The sequence below is a fragment of the Gossypium arboreum genome, chromosome 5 (assembly GCF_025698485.1).
Source record: "Gossypium arboreum isolate Shixiya-1 chromosome 5, ASM2569848v2, whole genome shotgun sequence".
Lineage (NCBI taxonomy): Eukaryota > Viridiplantae > Streptophyta > Magnoliopsida > Malvales > Malvaceae > Gossypium > Gossypium arboreum.
Genome location: NC_069074.1, coordinates 1,793,377 through 1,809,071, shown reverse-complemented (window position 1 = coordinate 1,809,071; position 15,695 = coordinate 1,793,377). Strand labels below are relative to the sequence as shown.

Here is a 15,695-nt window from a genome sequence, read left to right as displayed (position 1 = left end):
GCACAGGAAAAAAAATCAACAATTACATAATTATTCAAAGCACCGCTCTAATAATTCATGAATTGTGAAGTCAGCGCTGTCCTCTTTATTTTTCACATAAATTATAGGAATAATTAAATATATCAGTTTTCTTTTGAAAGTAAATATATCAAAACTTGAAACATAAAATATAATAATATATTTATTACGGTAGCAAGAAAATCTGCCAATTCGGTATTATCTTTATCATCATCATCACGTATTTAACCTATGGTGCATTGAATTTAAACATGAAAAAGGAAAGGGTCCCAGGAAAGGTGAAATATCATATGGCTAGTCTTTTAGAAGTGGATATAAATACAAAAATGACTTTCAGAATTCGAGCAGACCCCTCTTTTGACTTTAGAGATAGAGTTGAATAAACCTTGATGTTGACCTTAGTGGTTGCCCCCATTATCAACCTCCTCCTCTTCTCCTTCTTCTTCTTCTTCCTCTTCCCTATACCATCAGTCTAATAACACTTAATACAAAAAAAAAAAAATGTCAGTCAAGTGAGGAGATTTCATCTTTAATAATTTTTTTAAAACATTTATTAGAATGAACCAATAATTAATCATTCATGATAAATGTTGATCACCAGTTTTAAAAGATATACATATTGTTAAAAAATTATCATTGCACTGTCATCCTATTACTTAAAGCAGGAGCAAGAATAAAAAAACCCCATAAAGTTGTATATCCCAACCATTTCTAGGGCTACTCTTTAATTTATTTGGAAGATATCACATATATTCATTTAAAATAAAAATAAAAATGAAGTGAAAAGTATTAAAATTTTTATGGACTACAGTAGGATTCTAGTATTGAAGTCAATGTGTAAGCATATAGTATATATATATATTTAAGTTTGTTTTAAAAAAATTGGATGCTTTTGGGACCATTATATGAAACTTCATGTCAATATCTTTTAGAGATACTAATACCTTCATGCATATAAATTCCCATTGAATGGTATATATATAATTAAACAACATTCATTTTCAAAGCTTTTTAGTGCCTAGATATGAGAATATTAATGTTAATTCTCAACTTAAACAACAAAAAAAAAGAGAAAAAAAAGCATGTCATTGTTATTCCTTCCTTTTAATATATGTCAAATCATATATTAAAAAAATTGAGTAAAATCCTTTTTAATTACTCTCCCAAATAAATCATTTGATTATTTTCATGATCACAGGTAGACATCTTTCTTTGTCCATGTGCATTTGTGCATCCCTAAATAAAACATAATTTTATTATCAAAACCAAATCATTTTGTTTGCATGCTTTGTTTTTCCATTTCTCATGAAACAGCCCCATATGAGACCTGATTTCATAATTACTATTTCTTCTTCACCTAATTTACATGCCTAATAATGATATTAATTGTCATAAAAAAATTTGTTGTACTTCGTCATCAATGTTCCTCCATGATTCAGTGATCTCTTTGGAAATGGCAGACACCCTTTCACACTTTTTTTTTTTTTTTTTACATTTTTAGTGATGAGAAGGAAAAACATCTTTTATCCGAAATAGAAAATTTCGCATATATCAGCATGTTTAGTGATGAGATTTGCAAGAGCAAAACAACTGTATGACATTGGCGTTAGTTATGTCTTGTCTTCTTTTTATTTTTACCTAGTAATCTAGTAAAGTGTGTCGCCATTTTATTGAATTCCCCATATCTAATCGCTCATTCTTGTGGTGATTTGATTCATTACAAGACGGCTTTCGCATTGTGAGAAGTCTCCTGTCACCATGTTAAAACCAAACTATAAAATCTAAATCCTAGACAGCTGGACCAGAATGATCAGATATTAGAATTATAAAAGCAAGCTTCTATATATTGGTCAGACTTGATGTAAGTGCCACTTTTCAGAACCTCAAATGTGACTAAAGATCATCACAGCAATAATCAAATTTACACTTCTTTTTTTTCAGTAAAACATTTAATCTTATCAACTTAATCCAATTTAAAATTGGATGGTAAAAAGTCAATAACTTGAGTCCAAACCCGAAATAACTATTTATATATTTGTTGTAGGATTGGAATCAAAGTGATGGCATGTTGTTTAAAATCGAATTGTTCACGAAGCTTGCACCCACCCAATAACTTGCAAGCTCCTTCTCCATGGTAGCTAAAAGAGAGCTTGGACCTATGGGAGGCGCATAGCTGCGAAAGCGAAATGGGTGATGATAAACATAAACTTTTTACTTTTGGCTTAGAATTTGTCAGTCTCAATATGGGGCCATATTTGTTTAAGAAGAGATGGGGACTATGGGAATCCCACTTGCTCCCTTATCTGAGTATAATATATATTTTTATTATATGGAAAAAAGGGTTTTAATCAGAGAAACTGCAATGGCTAAATTAACCAGAGATTAATCCATGGCTACTCATGATAGTTTCAAACATGGGGGAAAAAGGAAATAAAATAAAAATTAAAACAAATGGAAACCAGATTAACCCCACAATTTGGTCGGAGTTGAAGGTGTTTGGCCCGACAAAAGTTGCACCACCTTGGGGGGTTTTTCCTCGGAACTCCTTTGGCTGGGCTTCATTGGATCTCTCTCTCTATCACAAATTTCTGTCCTGTTTCTTGGAATGATAAGGTAAGTTATATGGATGATAAATTAAAATGAATTGGCCATAACTCTTTTAAGTCCTAAACAATCTCTTAATTTAATGGGGGAAATGATGGCCAAAACAATATATTATTCATTCCTTGGAGAAAATATAAAGAAATTGTAATGATGAGAACCATTACATAGTTAGTTCACAATTGTATCTACCTGATAACATAGCTATTGAATTCCCTTTTTAATGAAAAAAGTCGATGATGATGATGATGATGAAAAATGAAATCAAATCTAAGCATCTTAGCTTTCACAATCTAGCTCCAACGCAAATTATTTTTATATTTCACTACTAATTTTTTTTTGTGAGGTGTGATGCATAAAATCAGGATATTCCTTTTTTTTTTTTGTTAGTACAAAATTAATTATTAATTATGCACAAGTTTAGAAAGATGTGGGAAGAAGTTGCCAGCCTAGTTTAGTGTAGTCTATGGGGTTCATTTTTAATATGTAATTTGCAATAGATTTAAACTTTAAGGTTATTTTTTAAATAAAAATTTGGTTGTGGTGAGTTATTTCAAAGTTAGTTGATTCTCAACTTTACACCTCCGTTTCTTGCAATTCTGGAAGACTGCTTAGCATATGGAGTAATTATTAATTATTAATTTTTAAGAAAATGTTGCTCCATCTGATTTTAATTCTTTAAAATACAATTTTCAACTTTAAACTTTATAATACTATTCAATCAACATTGGTGATTTTTTTTTTATTAAATTTGTTTAAAAGTAAAATTAATTGTGTAAGCCAGATTCCGACCCTTAAAATGGTAAAATTTTAATTTAGACTCTTTATAATTTATAAAATTTTAAATTAATAATGATAAAATTATACTTTGCCCCTTCATAATTGATACAAAATTAATTTATCCCTTTAAAAATTATAAAAATATAAATTATCAAAGTAAAATTATATCGTAAAATATATAATCACACACACAAAACAAACTTTAATCTCATTTTCATTCGGTTTTCGGATTATCCATTAACCGGTGGAACTTGAAAAACAAAATAATAATGGTGTAAAATATATATGGTTTTTAATGGGTAATTTCAGTCATGAGGAAATGATGATTAAGATCCCAAGAAATCATCAAAATGATGTTTTAAGTTGGTGGGCCCGAAACACCAACAAAGAATTCCAATCAACGGCTGACAACAAATATACATTAAAAATATATAGAGTGCGGTGCCACGTCATGGAGCATAAGAATATTTCCATATCTGGCGCACACTCGATCATAATCCCGCCAACCCCGAATAAAAATTACCTTCATCCTGCGTATTCCCCAAATTCCAAACCTTGAAATATTTCTCTGCGGTGAAAACTGAAATTTTGGTACCAATTTTTAACTGTCTGCTTACCATAACACCACGCGCCAATTATCACGCGCAACAGTTACATTCTTTCTTATTTACCAATTACCATCTCTAATTTGCCTTTTGCTTTGTTCCAGTTTTCTATTTTATACCTTCGGCTACAAAAAGCTGTTTTAAGCTCTGCTTTTGCTTTGCCTCTCTGATTTTCCGGATACAAGTCTCTTTCTTCTCCTTGATCCCATAAAGTTTCTTTTTAAATTTCTTTTTCTCGTCGGATTCTAGAACGAAAAAGGTGAACTTCAAGTGAGGAGCAAGTTTTTAAACCGGTTGTTAGCGTACCATGCAGTTAGTACTCTAGGCTTTTTCAAACCGATTCATCGACGGAATCTGATTTTTTTTAACAGGATAATGCTTAGTGTAATTGAAATCCTGTGCGAATCAAAGCTTGTTATGAAGATAATGACCGAAAATACAGCTGAGCAAAGAACAAGGTTTTGGCGTTTGTTTTTCTCTACAAGTTAGTTTATTAGGAACTTGAATGTGAATGGAAGAAGTGGCTCCTCTCCTCAACGGCGTCTGTTGTAGTTTTCCGACGAAGGATTTTTTTTTAAGCGTTGTTGTTTCATAGCATAAAAGCTTGGAAAGTAACTATATGGTGAAGATATTTGATCTCTGGAACAACCAAAGTTATCGGATTCCTTTAAAAAAGTTGGTATTTTTGTAATTGATTCAAACTAGTAAGCATGAAGGCTCCACCAACTGGATTTTTGGCAAATCCTGCTGAAGGTTTGATCTTTCTTACTGTTTTCTTTTTAATTCTGTTTCAGTTTTTTTTGTTATCCTTTTGAGTCAAAATAGTCTTTGGTTCAGAGCAGTTAGAGATTTTCTTAATTATTAATAGTACATATTTATGTTTTATGGATTTCCCCCTATATTATGCAGATCCCTCTTGTTGGCTTAAAACAATTGTTATGATGTTTTGGTTTTGTTTTACTGCTACACATTTTTTTTTCATGTAAAATGCTGTAACATTTTTTTTAAAGAGTTCATATAAAGCTCCATTTTGATAAAAATGGAAAGAAGCAAGAAACAAAAATAGAAGCTAAATAGTTGTTAACTGAGTGGCAACTTTCCTCATTTTGCAAATTGAAGAAGAAAGGAAACATGCAACGATCTTTTTTTTTTTTTTTTGGGTGAAGTCCAAACATAAAGCCATAATTGATATAAAGGAATATTCATAGTAACTTTTTGCTGTGAACTTGCTATCTGGGAAAAAGTAGAATTAATTTTTTGATGCCAGGAAATTGTGGATTTTTATTTTTTTTGCTTTGAAACTATACAGTTAATTGTTGCCTTGTCGATGGTTTAAAGTTATACAGAATACGAATATAGAGAACTCTTTGGTAGTTGATATGCTTTAAATAATTTTTATGACTTTTTGTGGTTTTGTGGGATGTTTCATATTGTTGTGGTTGGTTTTGGAAAGCAGGAGATAGGAAGAGTATCAATTCAGAATTATGGCATGCTTGTGCTGGACCACTGGTTTCTTTGCCACCAATTGGAAGTCTGGTGGTTTATTTTCCTCAAGGCCACAGCGAACAAGTAAGTCGCTTTCTTCATTCATTTCCCAAGGAATAATTGTTCTGAATCTGGACAGCTATCAAATTTTTCTATAATTAATAAATTTTGTTCAGGTTGCAGCATCAATGCAGAAGGAGACTGATTTCATACCAAGTTACCCTAACCTTCCTTCCAAGTTGATTTGTGTCCTCCATAATGTTACATTGCATGTAAGAATGAGCATACCACCATTATCACAAGCTAACTTTGTAATGGTTAAATGACATAAAAATGCAACTAATGTTATATGATCTTATGAAGAGGCTAATGTCTTGAATTATTTGAAATTTCAATCAGGCTGATCCAGAAACTGATGAGGTCTATGCCCAGATGACTCTTCAACCTGTAAACAAAGTAGGTTAGCTATTAAATTCGAGAATTAATTAATGGATATGGCAGAATTGTTTCTTTCCTTTTTCTTTTCTCTTAAATTTTAACATATAGTGAAAGATGGGAAGAATCTTTATAGTACTTCTGCACAGTATGACAAGGAAGCATTACTGGCATCTGATATGGGCCTCAAGCAAAGCAGGCAACCTGCTGAGTTCTTTTGCAAGACTCTTACAGCTAGTGATACTAGCACTCATGGTGGATTTTCAGTCCCTCGTCGAGCAGCTGAGAAGATCTTCCCTTCTCTGGTATGTAGAAACTTTCAATATTTAGGTTTATATTTTAAGATTTGATAAAAGATGAGATGTAAGCATTTTGTGTTTAATTTCCTAATATCTAAATGATGATGTTTGGTAGGATTTTTCCATGCAACCACCTGCTCAAGAGCTTGTAGCAAGAGATTTGCATGAAAATGCATGGACTTTTAGACATATTTATCGAGGTATTGTTCTATCCTAGATATTGCTCTCTTTTCATTTCTCAAGCAGAGTACTGGAATTGATTATGTTCTTTATTACTGATACTGTAAGGTGATGCCAGGTTTATTTTGTTTCAACATATTATGGTGTACCTTATGTATTTTATAGGTGTCAGAAATGAAATAATATATCGAAATGCATAATGGCTTCTCTGCAGGTCAACCAAAGAGGCACCTTCTGACTACCGGTTGGAGTGTCTTTGTTAGCACAAAAAGACTCTTCGCTGGTGATTCTGTTCTTTTCATAAGGTGAGATTCATATACATACACATATGTTTGTTTACATGTGTTTGTCTGCATGTATTTGATAGAATCAACTAGATGGCTGTCCATTTTGCTGCTCAACTGAAATTCCTTACTTAAATGTAGAGATGCGAAGTCACAGCTTCTCTTGGGTCTAAGGCGCGCTAATAGACAACAGCCAGCTCTCTCATCATCAGTGATTTCTAGTGATAGCATGCATATAGGGATCCTTGCTGCTGCAGCCCATGCTGCTGCAAATTTCAGCCCATTTACTATATTCTACAATCCAAGGTATAGCTATAACATATTTCTTTTGCTCTTAGATTCATCATTACTGTTTAATCGCCAATTTTCATTATCAAAGGAAAAAAGATGTTAATATAAGGACTCAAAAGTTTTATAATTTTGATAGGGCAAGCCCCTCTGAGTTTGTGGTACCCTTAGCAAAATATAACAAAACCATGTACACCCAAGTTTCTCTTGGCATGCGGTTTAGAATGATGTTTGAGACTGAGGAGTCTGGAGTACGAAGATACATGGGTACAGTTACTGGTATCAGCGACCTGGATCCTGTGCGATGGAAAAACTCACAATGGCGCAATCTTCAGGTATTCTTTGGACATAGTGCGATTCATGAATACAATTGTTGACCATTATTGTTCTTTGGCATTTATATTTCAGAAGATGCCTGGTATGGTTTCAATGAAAACACATTATTGACATGTGCTGATAGCAAGTTACATCTTCTTGTTTCTTTCATAATACATTGCTCTATAATAACTTATACAGACTTGGCTACATTATTAACAGGTTGGTTGGGATGAATCAACAGCTGGAGAACGGCCCAGGCGAGTTTCAGTTTGGGAAATTGAGCCTGTTGTATCTCCTTTCTTCATATGTCCACCTCCTTTTTTCAGACCTAGGTTTCCGAAGCAACCAGGGATGCCAGGTAAAAATCATATTTACGAGGATAAATCTTGCTGTAAAAATGGACAGAGTGGAAAAATTCAAGAACTTAGATCTTCCTGAAAATGCATTTACAGATGATGATTCTGATGTCGAGAACGCTTTCAAAAGAGCTATGCCTTGGCTTGGAGATGATTTTGGTATGAGAGGTACCCCTAGTTCAATCTTCCCTGGTTTGAGTTTAGTTCAGTGGATGAATATGCAACAAAGTAATCAGTTTCCAGCTGCTCAATCAGGATTCTTTCCATCAACGGTTTCTTCGAATCTGCTGCATAGTAACCTTAGCATTGATGATCCTTCCAAATTATTGAATTTTCAAGCTCCTGTATTACCTGCACCGAATATGCAATTTAATAAAGCTAACCCAAACCAAGTCAACCAGTTGCCTCAGGCACCTACGACTTGGTCCCAGCAGATATTGCAGACTCCGGTAAATCAACATCAGCAGCAGCAACCCCAACAGCAATTGCAGCAACAACAGCCACAACAACCACAGCAGCAGCCACAGCCACAGTCACATCTTCTTCATCAACAGCAGCCTCAGCCACAGCCATCTCCAAAGCAACAGCAACACATCCACCAGGAACAGAGACAACAGCCACAACAGCAGCAGCCGCTGCAACAACAACCAACCCTACCGCCTCAAGTAACTAATGGCATTGTTGCTCCTAACCAGATCTCAAATCAAAATTTGCATCAGCCAGCTGTTTACTCTCACCTGCAGCAGCAACAATTGTTGACAAGCAATAGCCTGTCTACCCAAACTACCCTCTCTGCTCATATGACTTCATATCCTTTGACGTCATTACCACAAGATACACGGGTTCAGCAGCAGATGGAACAGCAACCTAACCTCATGCAGAGGCAGCAGCAACAGACACAACTGCAACAAAGCCTGTCCCAGAGGACACAGCAGCAGCCGCAGATTCTGCAACTATCACAGCAGGGCCTCTCGGAGCAACTGCAATTACAACTTCTCCAAAAATTGCAGCAGCAGCAGCAGCAGTCGGCTCAACAATTACTCTCCGCAGCTGGGTCACTGCTGCAGCCTCCAATGTTGCAGCAACAGCAAACTCATCAACAGAACCAACCATTGCAGCAGTTGCCTCTTTCTCAGAGCCAGGTGCAACCACTGGGTAGCAATGGCTTCTCAACATCGATGTTTGTGCAACCTCAACAACTTTCAGTGCATCAATCCCAAAGTCAGAGCAAACAACTTATGGCAATGAGAAGCAATTCTGGTCTTATTGATGGAGATGCTCCACCTTCAACCTTATCTTCTACCAATAATTGTCAGGTTTCCCCATCAAACCTTATAAACAGAAGTCACCATGTACCATCCATATTGATGACAGATCCAGTTGTTGAGCCTCCAAGTACACTAGCTCAAGAGCTCCTGAGCAAGCCTGATATTCAAATCAAACATGAGCCGCCCACCTCTAGAGGACTAGACCAATCAAAGTACAAAAGTTCTGTAACAGACCAATTAGAAGCATCCTCTTCTGGAACATCATATTGCTTGGACGCAGGCACCATCCAGCATAATGCCTCCCTTTCCTTTCTGGAAGGTGATGTCCAATCACATTCTCGGAACAATCTTCCTTTTACAGCTAATATTGATGGATTGGCACCTGAGACTTTGTTAACAAGGGAATATGACTCTCAAAAGGATCTTCAAAACATGCTTTCTAATTATGGTGGGAACCCAAGAGATATTGACACTGAGTTGTCTACTGCTGCAATAAGCTGTCAGTCATTTGGTGTGCCAAATATACCTTTCAAGACAGGATGCTCAAATGATGTTGCCATAAATGAGACAGGAGTTTTAAATGGCGGATTGTGGACCAACCAAACTCAACGCATGCGAACATATACAAAGGTGTGTGAACCCACTAATTATGGTTATGCTTGTTACCTCATTTATTGTCTCTTCTAGATATGTTCTAATTTCTTGAAAGAAAAGGTAGAGCATTTTTTTAGGGAGTGTTTTAGGCATTGCTTAAACAGGTACACTGGAAACAGGTACACTGGAACAAGATTGCTAGCGAGGCCAGTTTTAAACCTTGTAATTCTCCATAGTTTTTGTCTTTTGAAACTCAAAACTTGGTTTATTAGGTGTAATCAGATGTTGTAACCTTGCAATTAGACGGTTTCTGATCTCTAAACATGAATAGCTTTTTGTTTCATCAGTCTGTCTCTGTGATCCATGTATGTCATAAGGCAGTTCTCTTGTTTCAGCTAAACATCAAGTTGTAGAACATTAGTTTTGCTTTTCCCTTGTTTTGACCTTCCACCTGAGAAAGCTCTAATATATTGTTGACCTGTAAAGTTTTTTGCTTTTCTTTCTGATATTGTCCCAACAGTTATGTATAGCTTTCTATGACTGACGCAATTGAAAATTTCTCACTCAAATGTTTCACCTTCAGTCTTGCATTATCTTTTGCATCTTGTAATCCTAATCTACAAATCCTTGATTTGCTTGTCCGATTAACTTTATGGAAATTTACAGTTGTAGTACTTGCTAAAGCCTTTTCTGATTCTCGTTAGAATATGAACAATCCTCTTTATCTCTTGCTGAAAATTATATATGCTTGATGCTGGTTTGAACTCATGAAGGTGCAAAAGCGTGGTTCTGTGGGAAGATCAATTGATGTGACCCGCTATAAAGGGTATGATGAACTACGGCATGATCTAGTCCGTATGTTCGGTATCGAGGGGCAGCTGGAGGATCCACAAAGTTCTGACTGGAAATTAGTTTATGTGGATCATGAAAATGACATATTACTTGTTGGTGACGATCCTTGGGAGTAAGTGAAGGAGCCCAATTTGAGCTTTGACTCTTAGTCTTGGTCTCCGTCAGTCTTTTAACTTTCAGAATTATTTATCTTTGCAGAGAATTTGTAAGTTGTGTTCAGAGCATAAAGATACTGTCGTCAGCAGAAGTACAGCAGATGAGCTTGGATGGTAATCTTGGAAATGTGTCAGTTCCCAATCAAGCTTGCAGTGGGACTGAAAACGGAAATGCATGGAGAGGACATTATGATGATACCTCAGCAGTCTCATTTAACAGATGATGTCTCTAAATTCGGATATTGAGATGTCTTCTTCCCTTGAACTTTGCCCGGGCCTGTGGATGAATATATTGTATGCTTGTTCACTCAAAGGAGTACAATTGTGTTCAGTCCTTCAAGAGAAGTGATTAGCCTGGGTGATTGAGCTAATCCGATGGTGTAAGTTGACTCTGTCCTTCGTTGATTCTCCAATGATGGCTTATGGTTCAGAAGGAAACAAGAGGCAAGGGACCATTGATGTATAAAATAAACATGTTCAAAGATCTGATCTGACATTCTCTCCTGTAAATGCTATGATATAGAGCACATTATCCAAAAGATGTGTACTTTGGTTGTAGCTATCTATTACTTGGCAGATAAAATTAGCATCACTTTTTGTTCATGTTGCAGCCCATTTCTGGTTTTTTTCATATCAAAGTTCTTGCCAAGGCTGCAATGGAGTTGCAACAGAGAGTTGACAGCCAAAACCTTCCAGGCCTGATATCAAGCATGTCCCTTGTGATATGCGAAAACTGACGCTACAAATTTTTGTTCTAAGGAATCAGAAATCAGAACCCAAAGCTCTAAATAGAAATTTCTTCTTATTTAATTTGTTTTACTTATCTTTTTCAGGTAACCATATTATGTTTTGCATGATATCATTATATATATCTATTAGCCATTATATGCATTGATAAAATTGGTTCAAAATTGATCGTAAACTACTGCTTGCATGTATCTTTACATGCAACAAGGCATTCTGTTGGAAGATTCTTCGAAACTTCTATAGTCAATGAAGATTCATAACATGGAATGTTGAATGGTTAGGAAAGTGAGCAATGGGCGGCAGTGGGAACAAAAGAAAAGAACAAATGGAGTATAGGATAAGCCATAAGGGGAATTGTTTTGTCTTGATTCATATCAAAGTTTTTCAACATCACCAGGACCAGGCCCAGGTCCCTGAAATCCTACGACGTGTCCACAATTTGTCGCTTTTGCGGCTTTCAAACTCCAAATTTGCGCGATTCTCTTTCCTTGGCTCATCACTCTCTCCCACCCTCGAGGATTCTGTTGGGATGTTGTGACGCCGCCGAGGAAGCCGCTCCTTTTTGCTGACGCGGGGGCTCCACTAAATTCAACTTTGCTTGATCAACCGACCCGATATTGGCCGGCGGTAGATGTTTGACACCAACCCAAGTCCAAGCCGCTGCGGCGAACTTGGAGCCTCCCAGGACCCAATTTGGAGCAGTCCAACTACGGGTTTCAAACGGAGTCCCCGTCATCGTCAATTTCAAACAGTGAGTTGGCATGGACGGGTCGTTTCTGGATCTTTTGGCAGTGGGTTCGTGTACCCTGGATTTGATTTTTCTTCTTTTCAGTTCCAGAATCGTTGCTTTTGAGTTTCCAAAACGGATCACCCTAATTTTGTGCATTTTAGCAACCAGAGTTGGATCCGGACATCTTGGAGGCGCCAACATTTGTATGGCATAAATTCAAAATATTATTATTTTTAGTTTAACCTTATTTTTAAAGGTAAATCCTTCCTACTTATATCCATCAAATACAACCACCAAAAACATAGCTAAAATATCATTGGACTATAATCATGTATATTTTGAAAGAAAAAATTCATTTATATCAATATAAAATTAAAATAATTATTTTATATTTTCTTTTGTGTGTACTTTTATACCATCCAATACTTTTAACGATTCAATAAAGAATGGGTTGAATTTTATATTCTACCATATAAATTTTATTTATTAAAAGAAGGAAAAGATAAATATATGTTATTATTTTAAAACTGTTTTTCTTTTACTTTCAATTTCTGACTCCATGTCTTCAACTAAGGAGCTATAGACCATTGATCTCAACCACCATTAACACCCGCTTAATGCTCTTGTTCCCATGGTAGGAATATCGAAAAATTCTTTTAAAAAACGTTGTAACGAGGTTAAAATATAATTTTATTTAAAGAAGAATTAATAAAATATTTAAGAAAAAAATAAAATTTAATTATATATTAATTTATAATTTAAACCTTTGTTTAAGGATTTGGAAGGAGGAAGTCACATGCATAAGCTCCTTACAACATTGAAACTCACAACCCAAAAAGAAAGGCAATAAAAACAAATAAAGCAAGTAAAAAGAATAAGGACCAACTTTCCCTTTCATCAAAACCATGAAATATGCAGATAAAGGTGGCTCCAGTTTGGAACTCATTACCCATCAACTCTTCTAACTCATCGCCTTCCAAAATGGTAAATTATAATTTAATCTTTTATAATTTAACTTGTCCTTGCTAAAGCATTATGTTATTTTTTGCAAATATGTTACCTTAGGGACGAAGTTAAAAATTTTAATATTAACATTAAATTTTTATAATTTTAATAATTTATATATTTATAATTTTAAAATATTAAATTAATTTCCTAAAATATAAATTTATCAGATAAAATAATTGAAGGTGAATATTTTCATTTTAAGAAAACTAAAAACTGTCAAATCCCTTAACTCTGCTACTGCATGCATGAAATAATAGTCGTAAATTTTATGTTTAATTGTTTTTTAAGTTTTAATAAAAATATAACAAACATAGAATTAGGTGACAAGTTCACCGTACTTCGACCGTCTCCAAAAATACAAAAAAAGTTTAAACAGCAAATAGAAGTAGAGCTAAGAACCTTCACTCTGTTCTCAACATCCTCCACGTGTCCACCAAACATGTAATCAAATTAAATAAATTCCCTCCCACGTGTTGAGTCCCAATCCATATCCGACGGTCCTCAAGCTTCCACGTCGAATCCCCTGGTTCCCATCACCGAAAAATCTCCGAGGCATTTCCTCCACCATTATGTACGTGGCAGTTTCTCAAATATCCACGCGCTCCCCCCTTTCTGCCGCCTCCTACTTTCACAACTTCTTTTGCAAATCAGCCCTTTGTTTTTCATATTTTGGTATATAAATATATAATCCAATAAAAATTAAATCAAGCAAGGAAAAGAAAAAATGGTGAGGCCGATCGGGGAAAGAGATGACGGCGGCCGTTACAAGGGTGTACGGATGAGGAAGTGGGGGAAATGGGTAGCAGAAGTACGACAACCCAATAGCAGAGGAAGAATATGGTTGGGTTCTTACAAGACAGCAGAAGAAGCTGCTAGAGCTTACGACGCTGCCGTTTTTTGTCTGCGTGGGAATTCGGCAAAGCTTAACTTTCCCGACAATCCTCCGGATATAGCAGACGCGAATGAGTTGACACCAGATCAAATCAAAGAAGCGGCTTTCAGGCACGCACGTAGGGATGCCGGAGAAGAAGAAACGGAAGTAGCGGCCGCTGCTGCCGGGAATTCTTACACAGAGTGTTATTTTGGCGATGGGTCTGTCGGAGACAGATCGGGACGTGCTTATTTTCATTCTCCTGGTGTTTGGACTTTCTAGCTCTCTACAATCTTTTTTCTTTTTTTCTTTTTTTCTTTTTTTCCTGAAATATTAGTTGAAAATGGTTCATTTCTAGATCCGACGTTAGTGCCATGCAAATTTTGATAGGTAAAGATTTGTTATGTTTGTAGATGGAAAGTTTCTGAAACTGATTTTCATGTTTTTATTTATTTATTTATTGAATCTTCTTTCAGGTCGTTTCGTTTATTCTGGGTCAAATATGCAAAATTAAAACGAATTGCTTGCTATACGTTCTTCAACGATTTGTGTTCAGTTGCATTGAACATATGTTTTCATGGATAGATATTCCTTTAGTACCCAAAAAGCTTAAGATTGTCCAATTGTTGGATTTTTTTAAAAAGAAAAAAAACTAGGACTCTTGTTGTCTTTTAGTCGTACTGAAACTCGTGACTTGGGATTCAACGCAATAAGCCAATTAGAAACAAAACATTCATTCCACTACCTAACAGCTTTCTTGTTTCTCAGCTTCATTTCAAGTTAAAAAAGAAACCATTATTGATTTTGATTTTTAACCACCTTTTTCTTTTTCTTTTTTCTATTGCGGCTTGACTTTTCCCAAGTAGCTTTGGGACAAACCCCAACTTGAAGTAACCGAAAGATCATTCTATGTAGGATTGTCCAAAGTACGTTCAGCTTCATTATGGCATTTAGAGTATTTTTAGGCTATTTTAACGGAAACTCGTGTATTGTTTTGTTTTCCCATGAATGATGTCTGGACTGAAACGTGGAAATGTTCTCATTTTTTTCATTAAAATGGATCAACTTATTGCCATCTTTTAGTTGAAGCAAATTTGTAACATGTAGTAAAACAGCTTGCATTCGCCTTCAATGCCTACCGCTTGGGTTTCCGAGCACATGTCGTTGTATGAACCACATGGTTCGCCCAGCTTGGCAGGACAATTCTGAATTGGTTGCTTCACTTTCATTTTCAATTAACTACAACAGGGAGGCATTATTTGATCATTTAAAATAGATCTGAAAAAAAAAAAAAAAAAAAAATCTCATATCGAAAAAAGTAAGATGTTGGGTAGGCATCATAGTTTATAGCTTCCGCCGCTACAATAAAGCTTTTATGTGATTCTTTACGAACACACAGTGGAATTAACGTTTATTGCAAGAAATCATGTTGTTTGCCGACAAGAGGGTGCCAATGGAATTCATATACATCGACGGTCACAAATATTAACTATCTATATCAAATAGTAAATAATCATATGCATTTTGGTATCCGCTATACCCTCGTAGATTGTCTGGTTAGCTCCATTGCCGTGGCCGGCTGTTTAAGAGCGTGGTGACCCTGTGGATGCATCATGCTCGTTACTTGTGCACCACCGTATTCACTCAACGCTATATATCGTTTCATGGGCATATGTACAGCAGCTTGTTCCTGGTGCAGTAGGTTTGCTGCTACCCTCATGAACAGTACTGCGGAATTCAACCATTTGAAAGGTGATGCCACGATAACATAGAACTTGCACTCCATCACCAAATCTACAAGCACATTCACTACAGGATGGG

General features: G+C 35.7%; 2 protein-coding genes across 6 annotated transcripts; both read left to right on the top strand.

The window, feature by feature from the left end:
* Positions 1-3,913: 3,913 nt before the first annotated feature.
* On the top strand, positions 3,914-11,121 carry LOC108489449 (auxin response factor 19-like). 5 transcript variants are annotated; one of them, XM_053029181.1, is made up of 14 exons: positions 3,914-4,757; positions 5,461-5,573; positions 5,666-5,761; positions 5,889-5,945; positions 6,074-6,229; positions 6,339-6,423; positions 6,618-6,708; positions 6,829-6,993; positions 7,115-7,310; positions 7,513-7,651; positions 7,746-7,808; positions 7,905-9,547; positions 10,285-10,475; positions 10,562-11,121. In XM_053029181.1, exons 1-14 carry the CDS (start codon positions 4,715-4,717, stop codon positions 10,740-10,742), a joined length of 3,219 nt encoding a protein of 1,072 aa, XP_052885141.1. In that variant the 5' UTR covers positions 3,914-4,714; the 3' UTR covers positions 10,743-11,121. The 5 variants fall into 5 exon arrangements, with proteins under 5 accessions (XP_052885141.1, XP_052885140.1, XP_017649495.1 ...); XM_053029180.1 differs by having other exon boundaries at positions 7,893-9,547; XM_017794006.2 differs by having other exon boundaries at positions 7,746-7,817.
* A 2,539-nt stretch (positions 11,122-13,660) lies between these two features.
* LOC108488656 (ethylene-responsive transcription factor ERF017-like) lies at positions 13,661-14,304 on the top strand. Its single transcript, XM_017792946.2, has one exon. The coding sequence runs from the start codon at positions 13,728-13,730 to the stop codon at positions 14,154-14,156; it is 429 nt and encodes a 142-aa protein (XP_017648435.1). The 5' UTR covers positions 13,661-13,727; the 3' UTR covers positions 14,157-14,304.
* Positions 14,305-15,695: the final 1,391 nt, after the last annotated feature.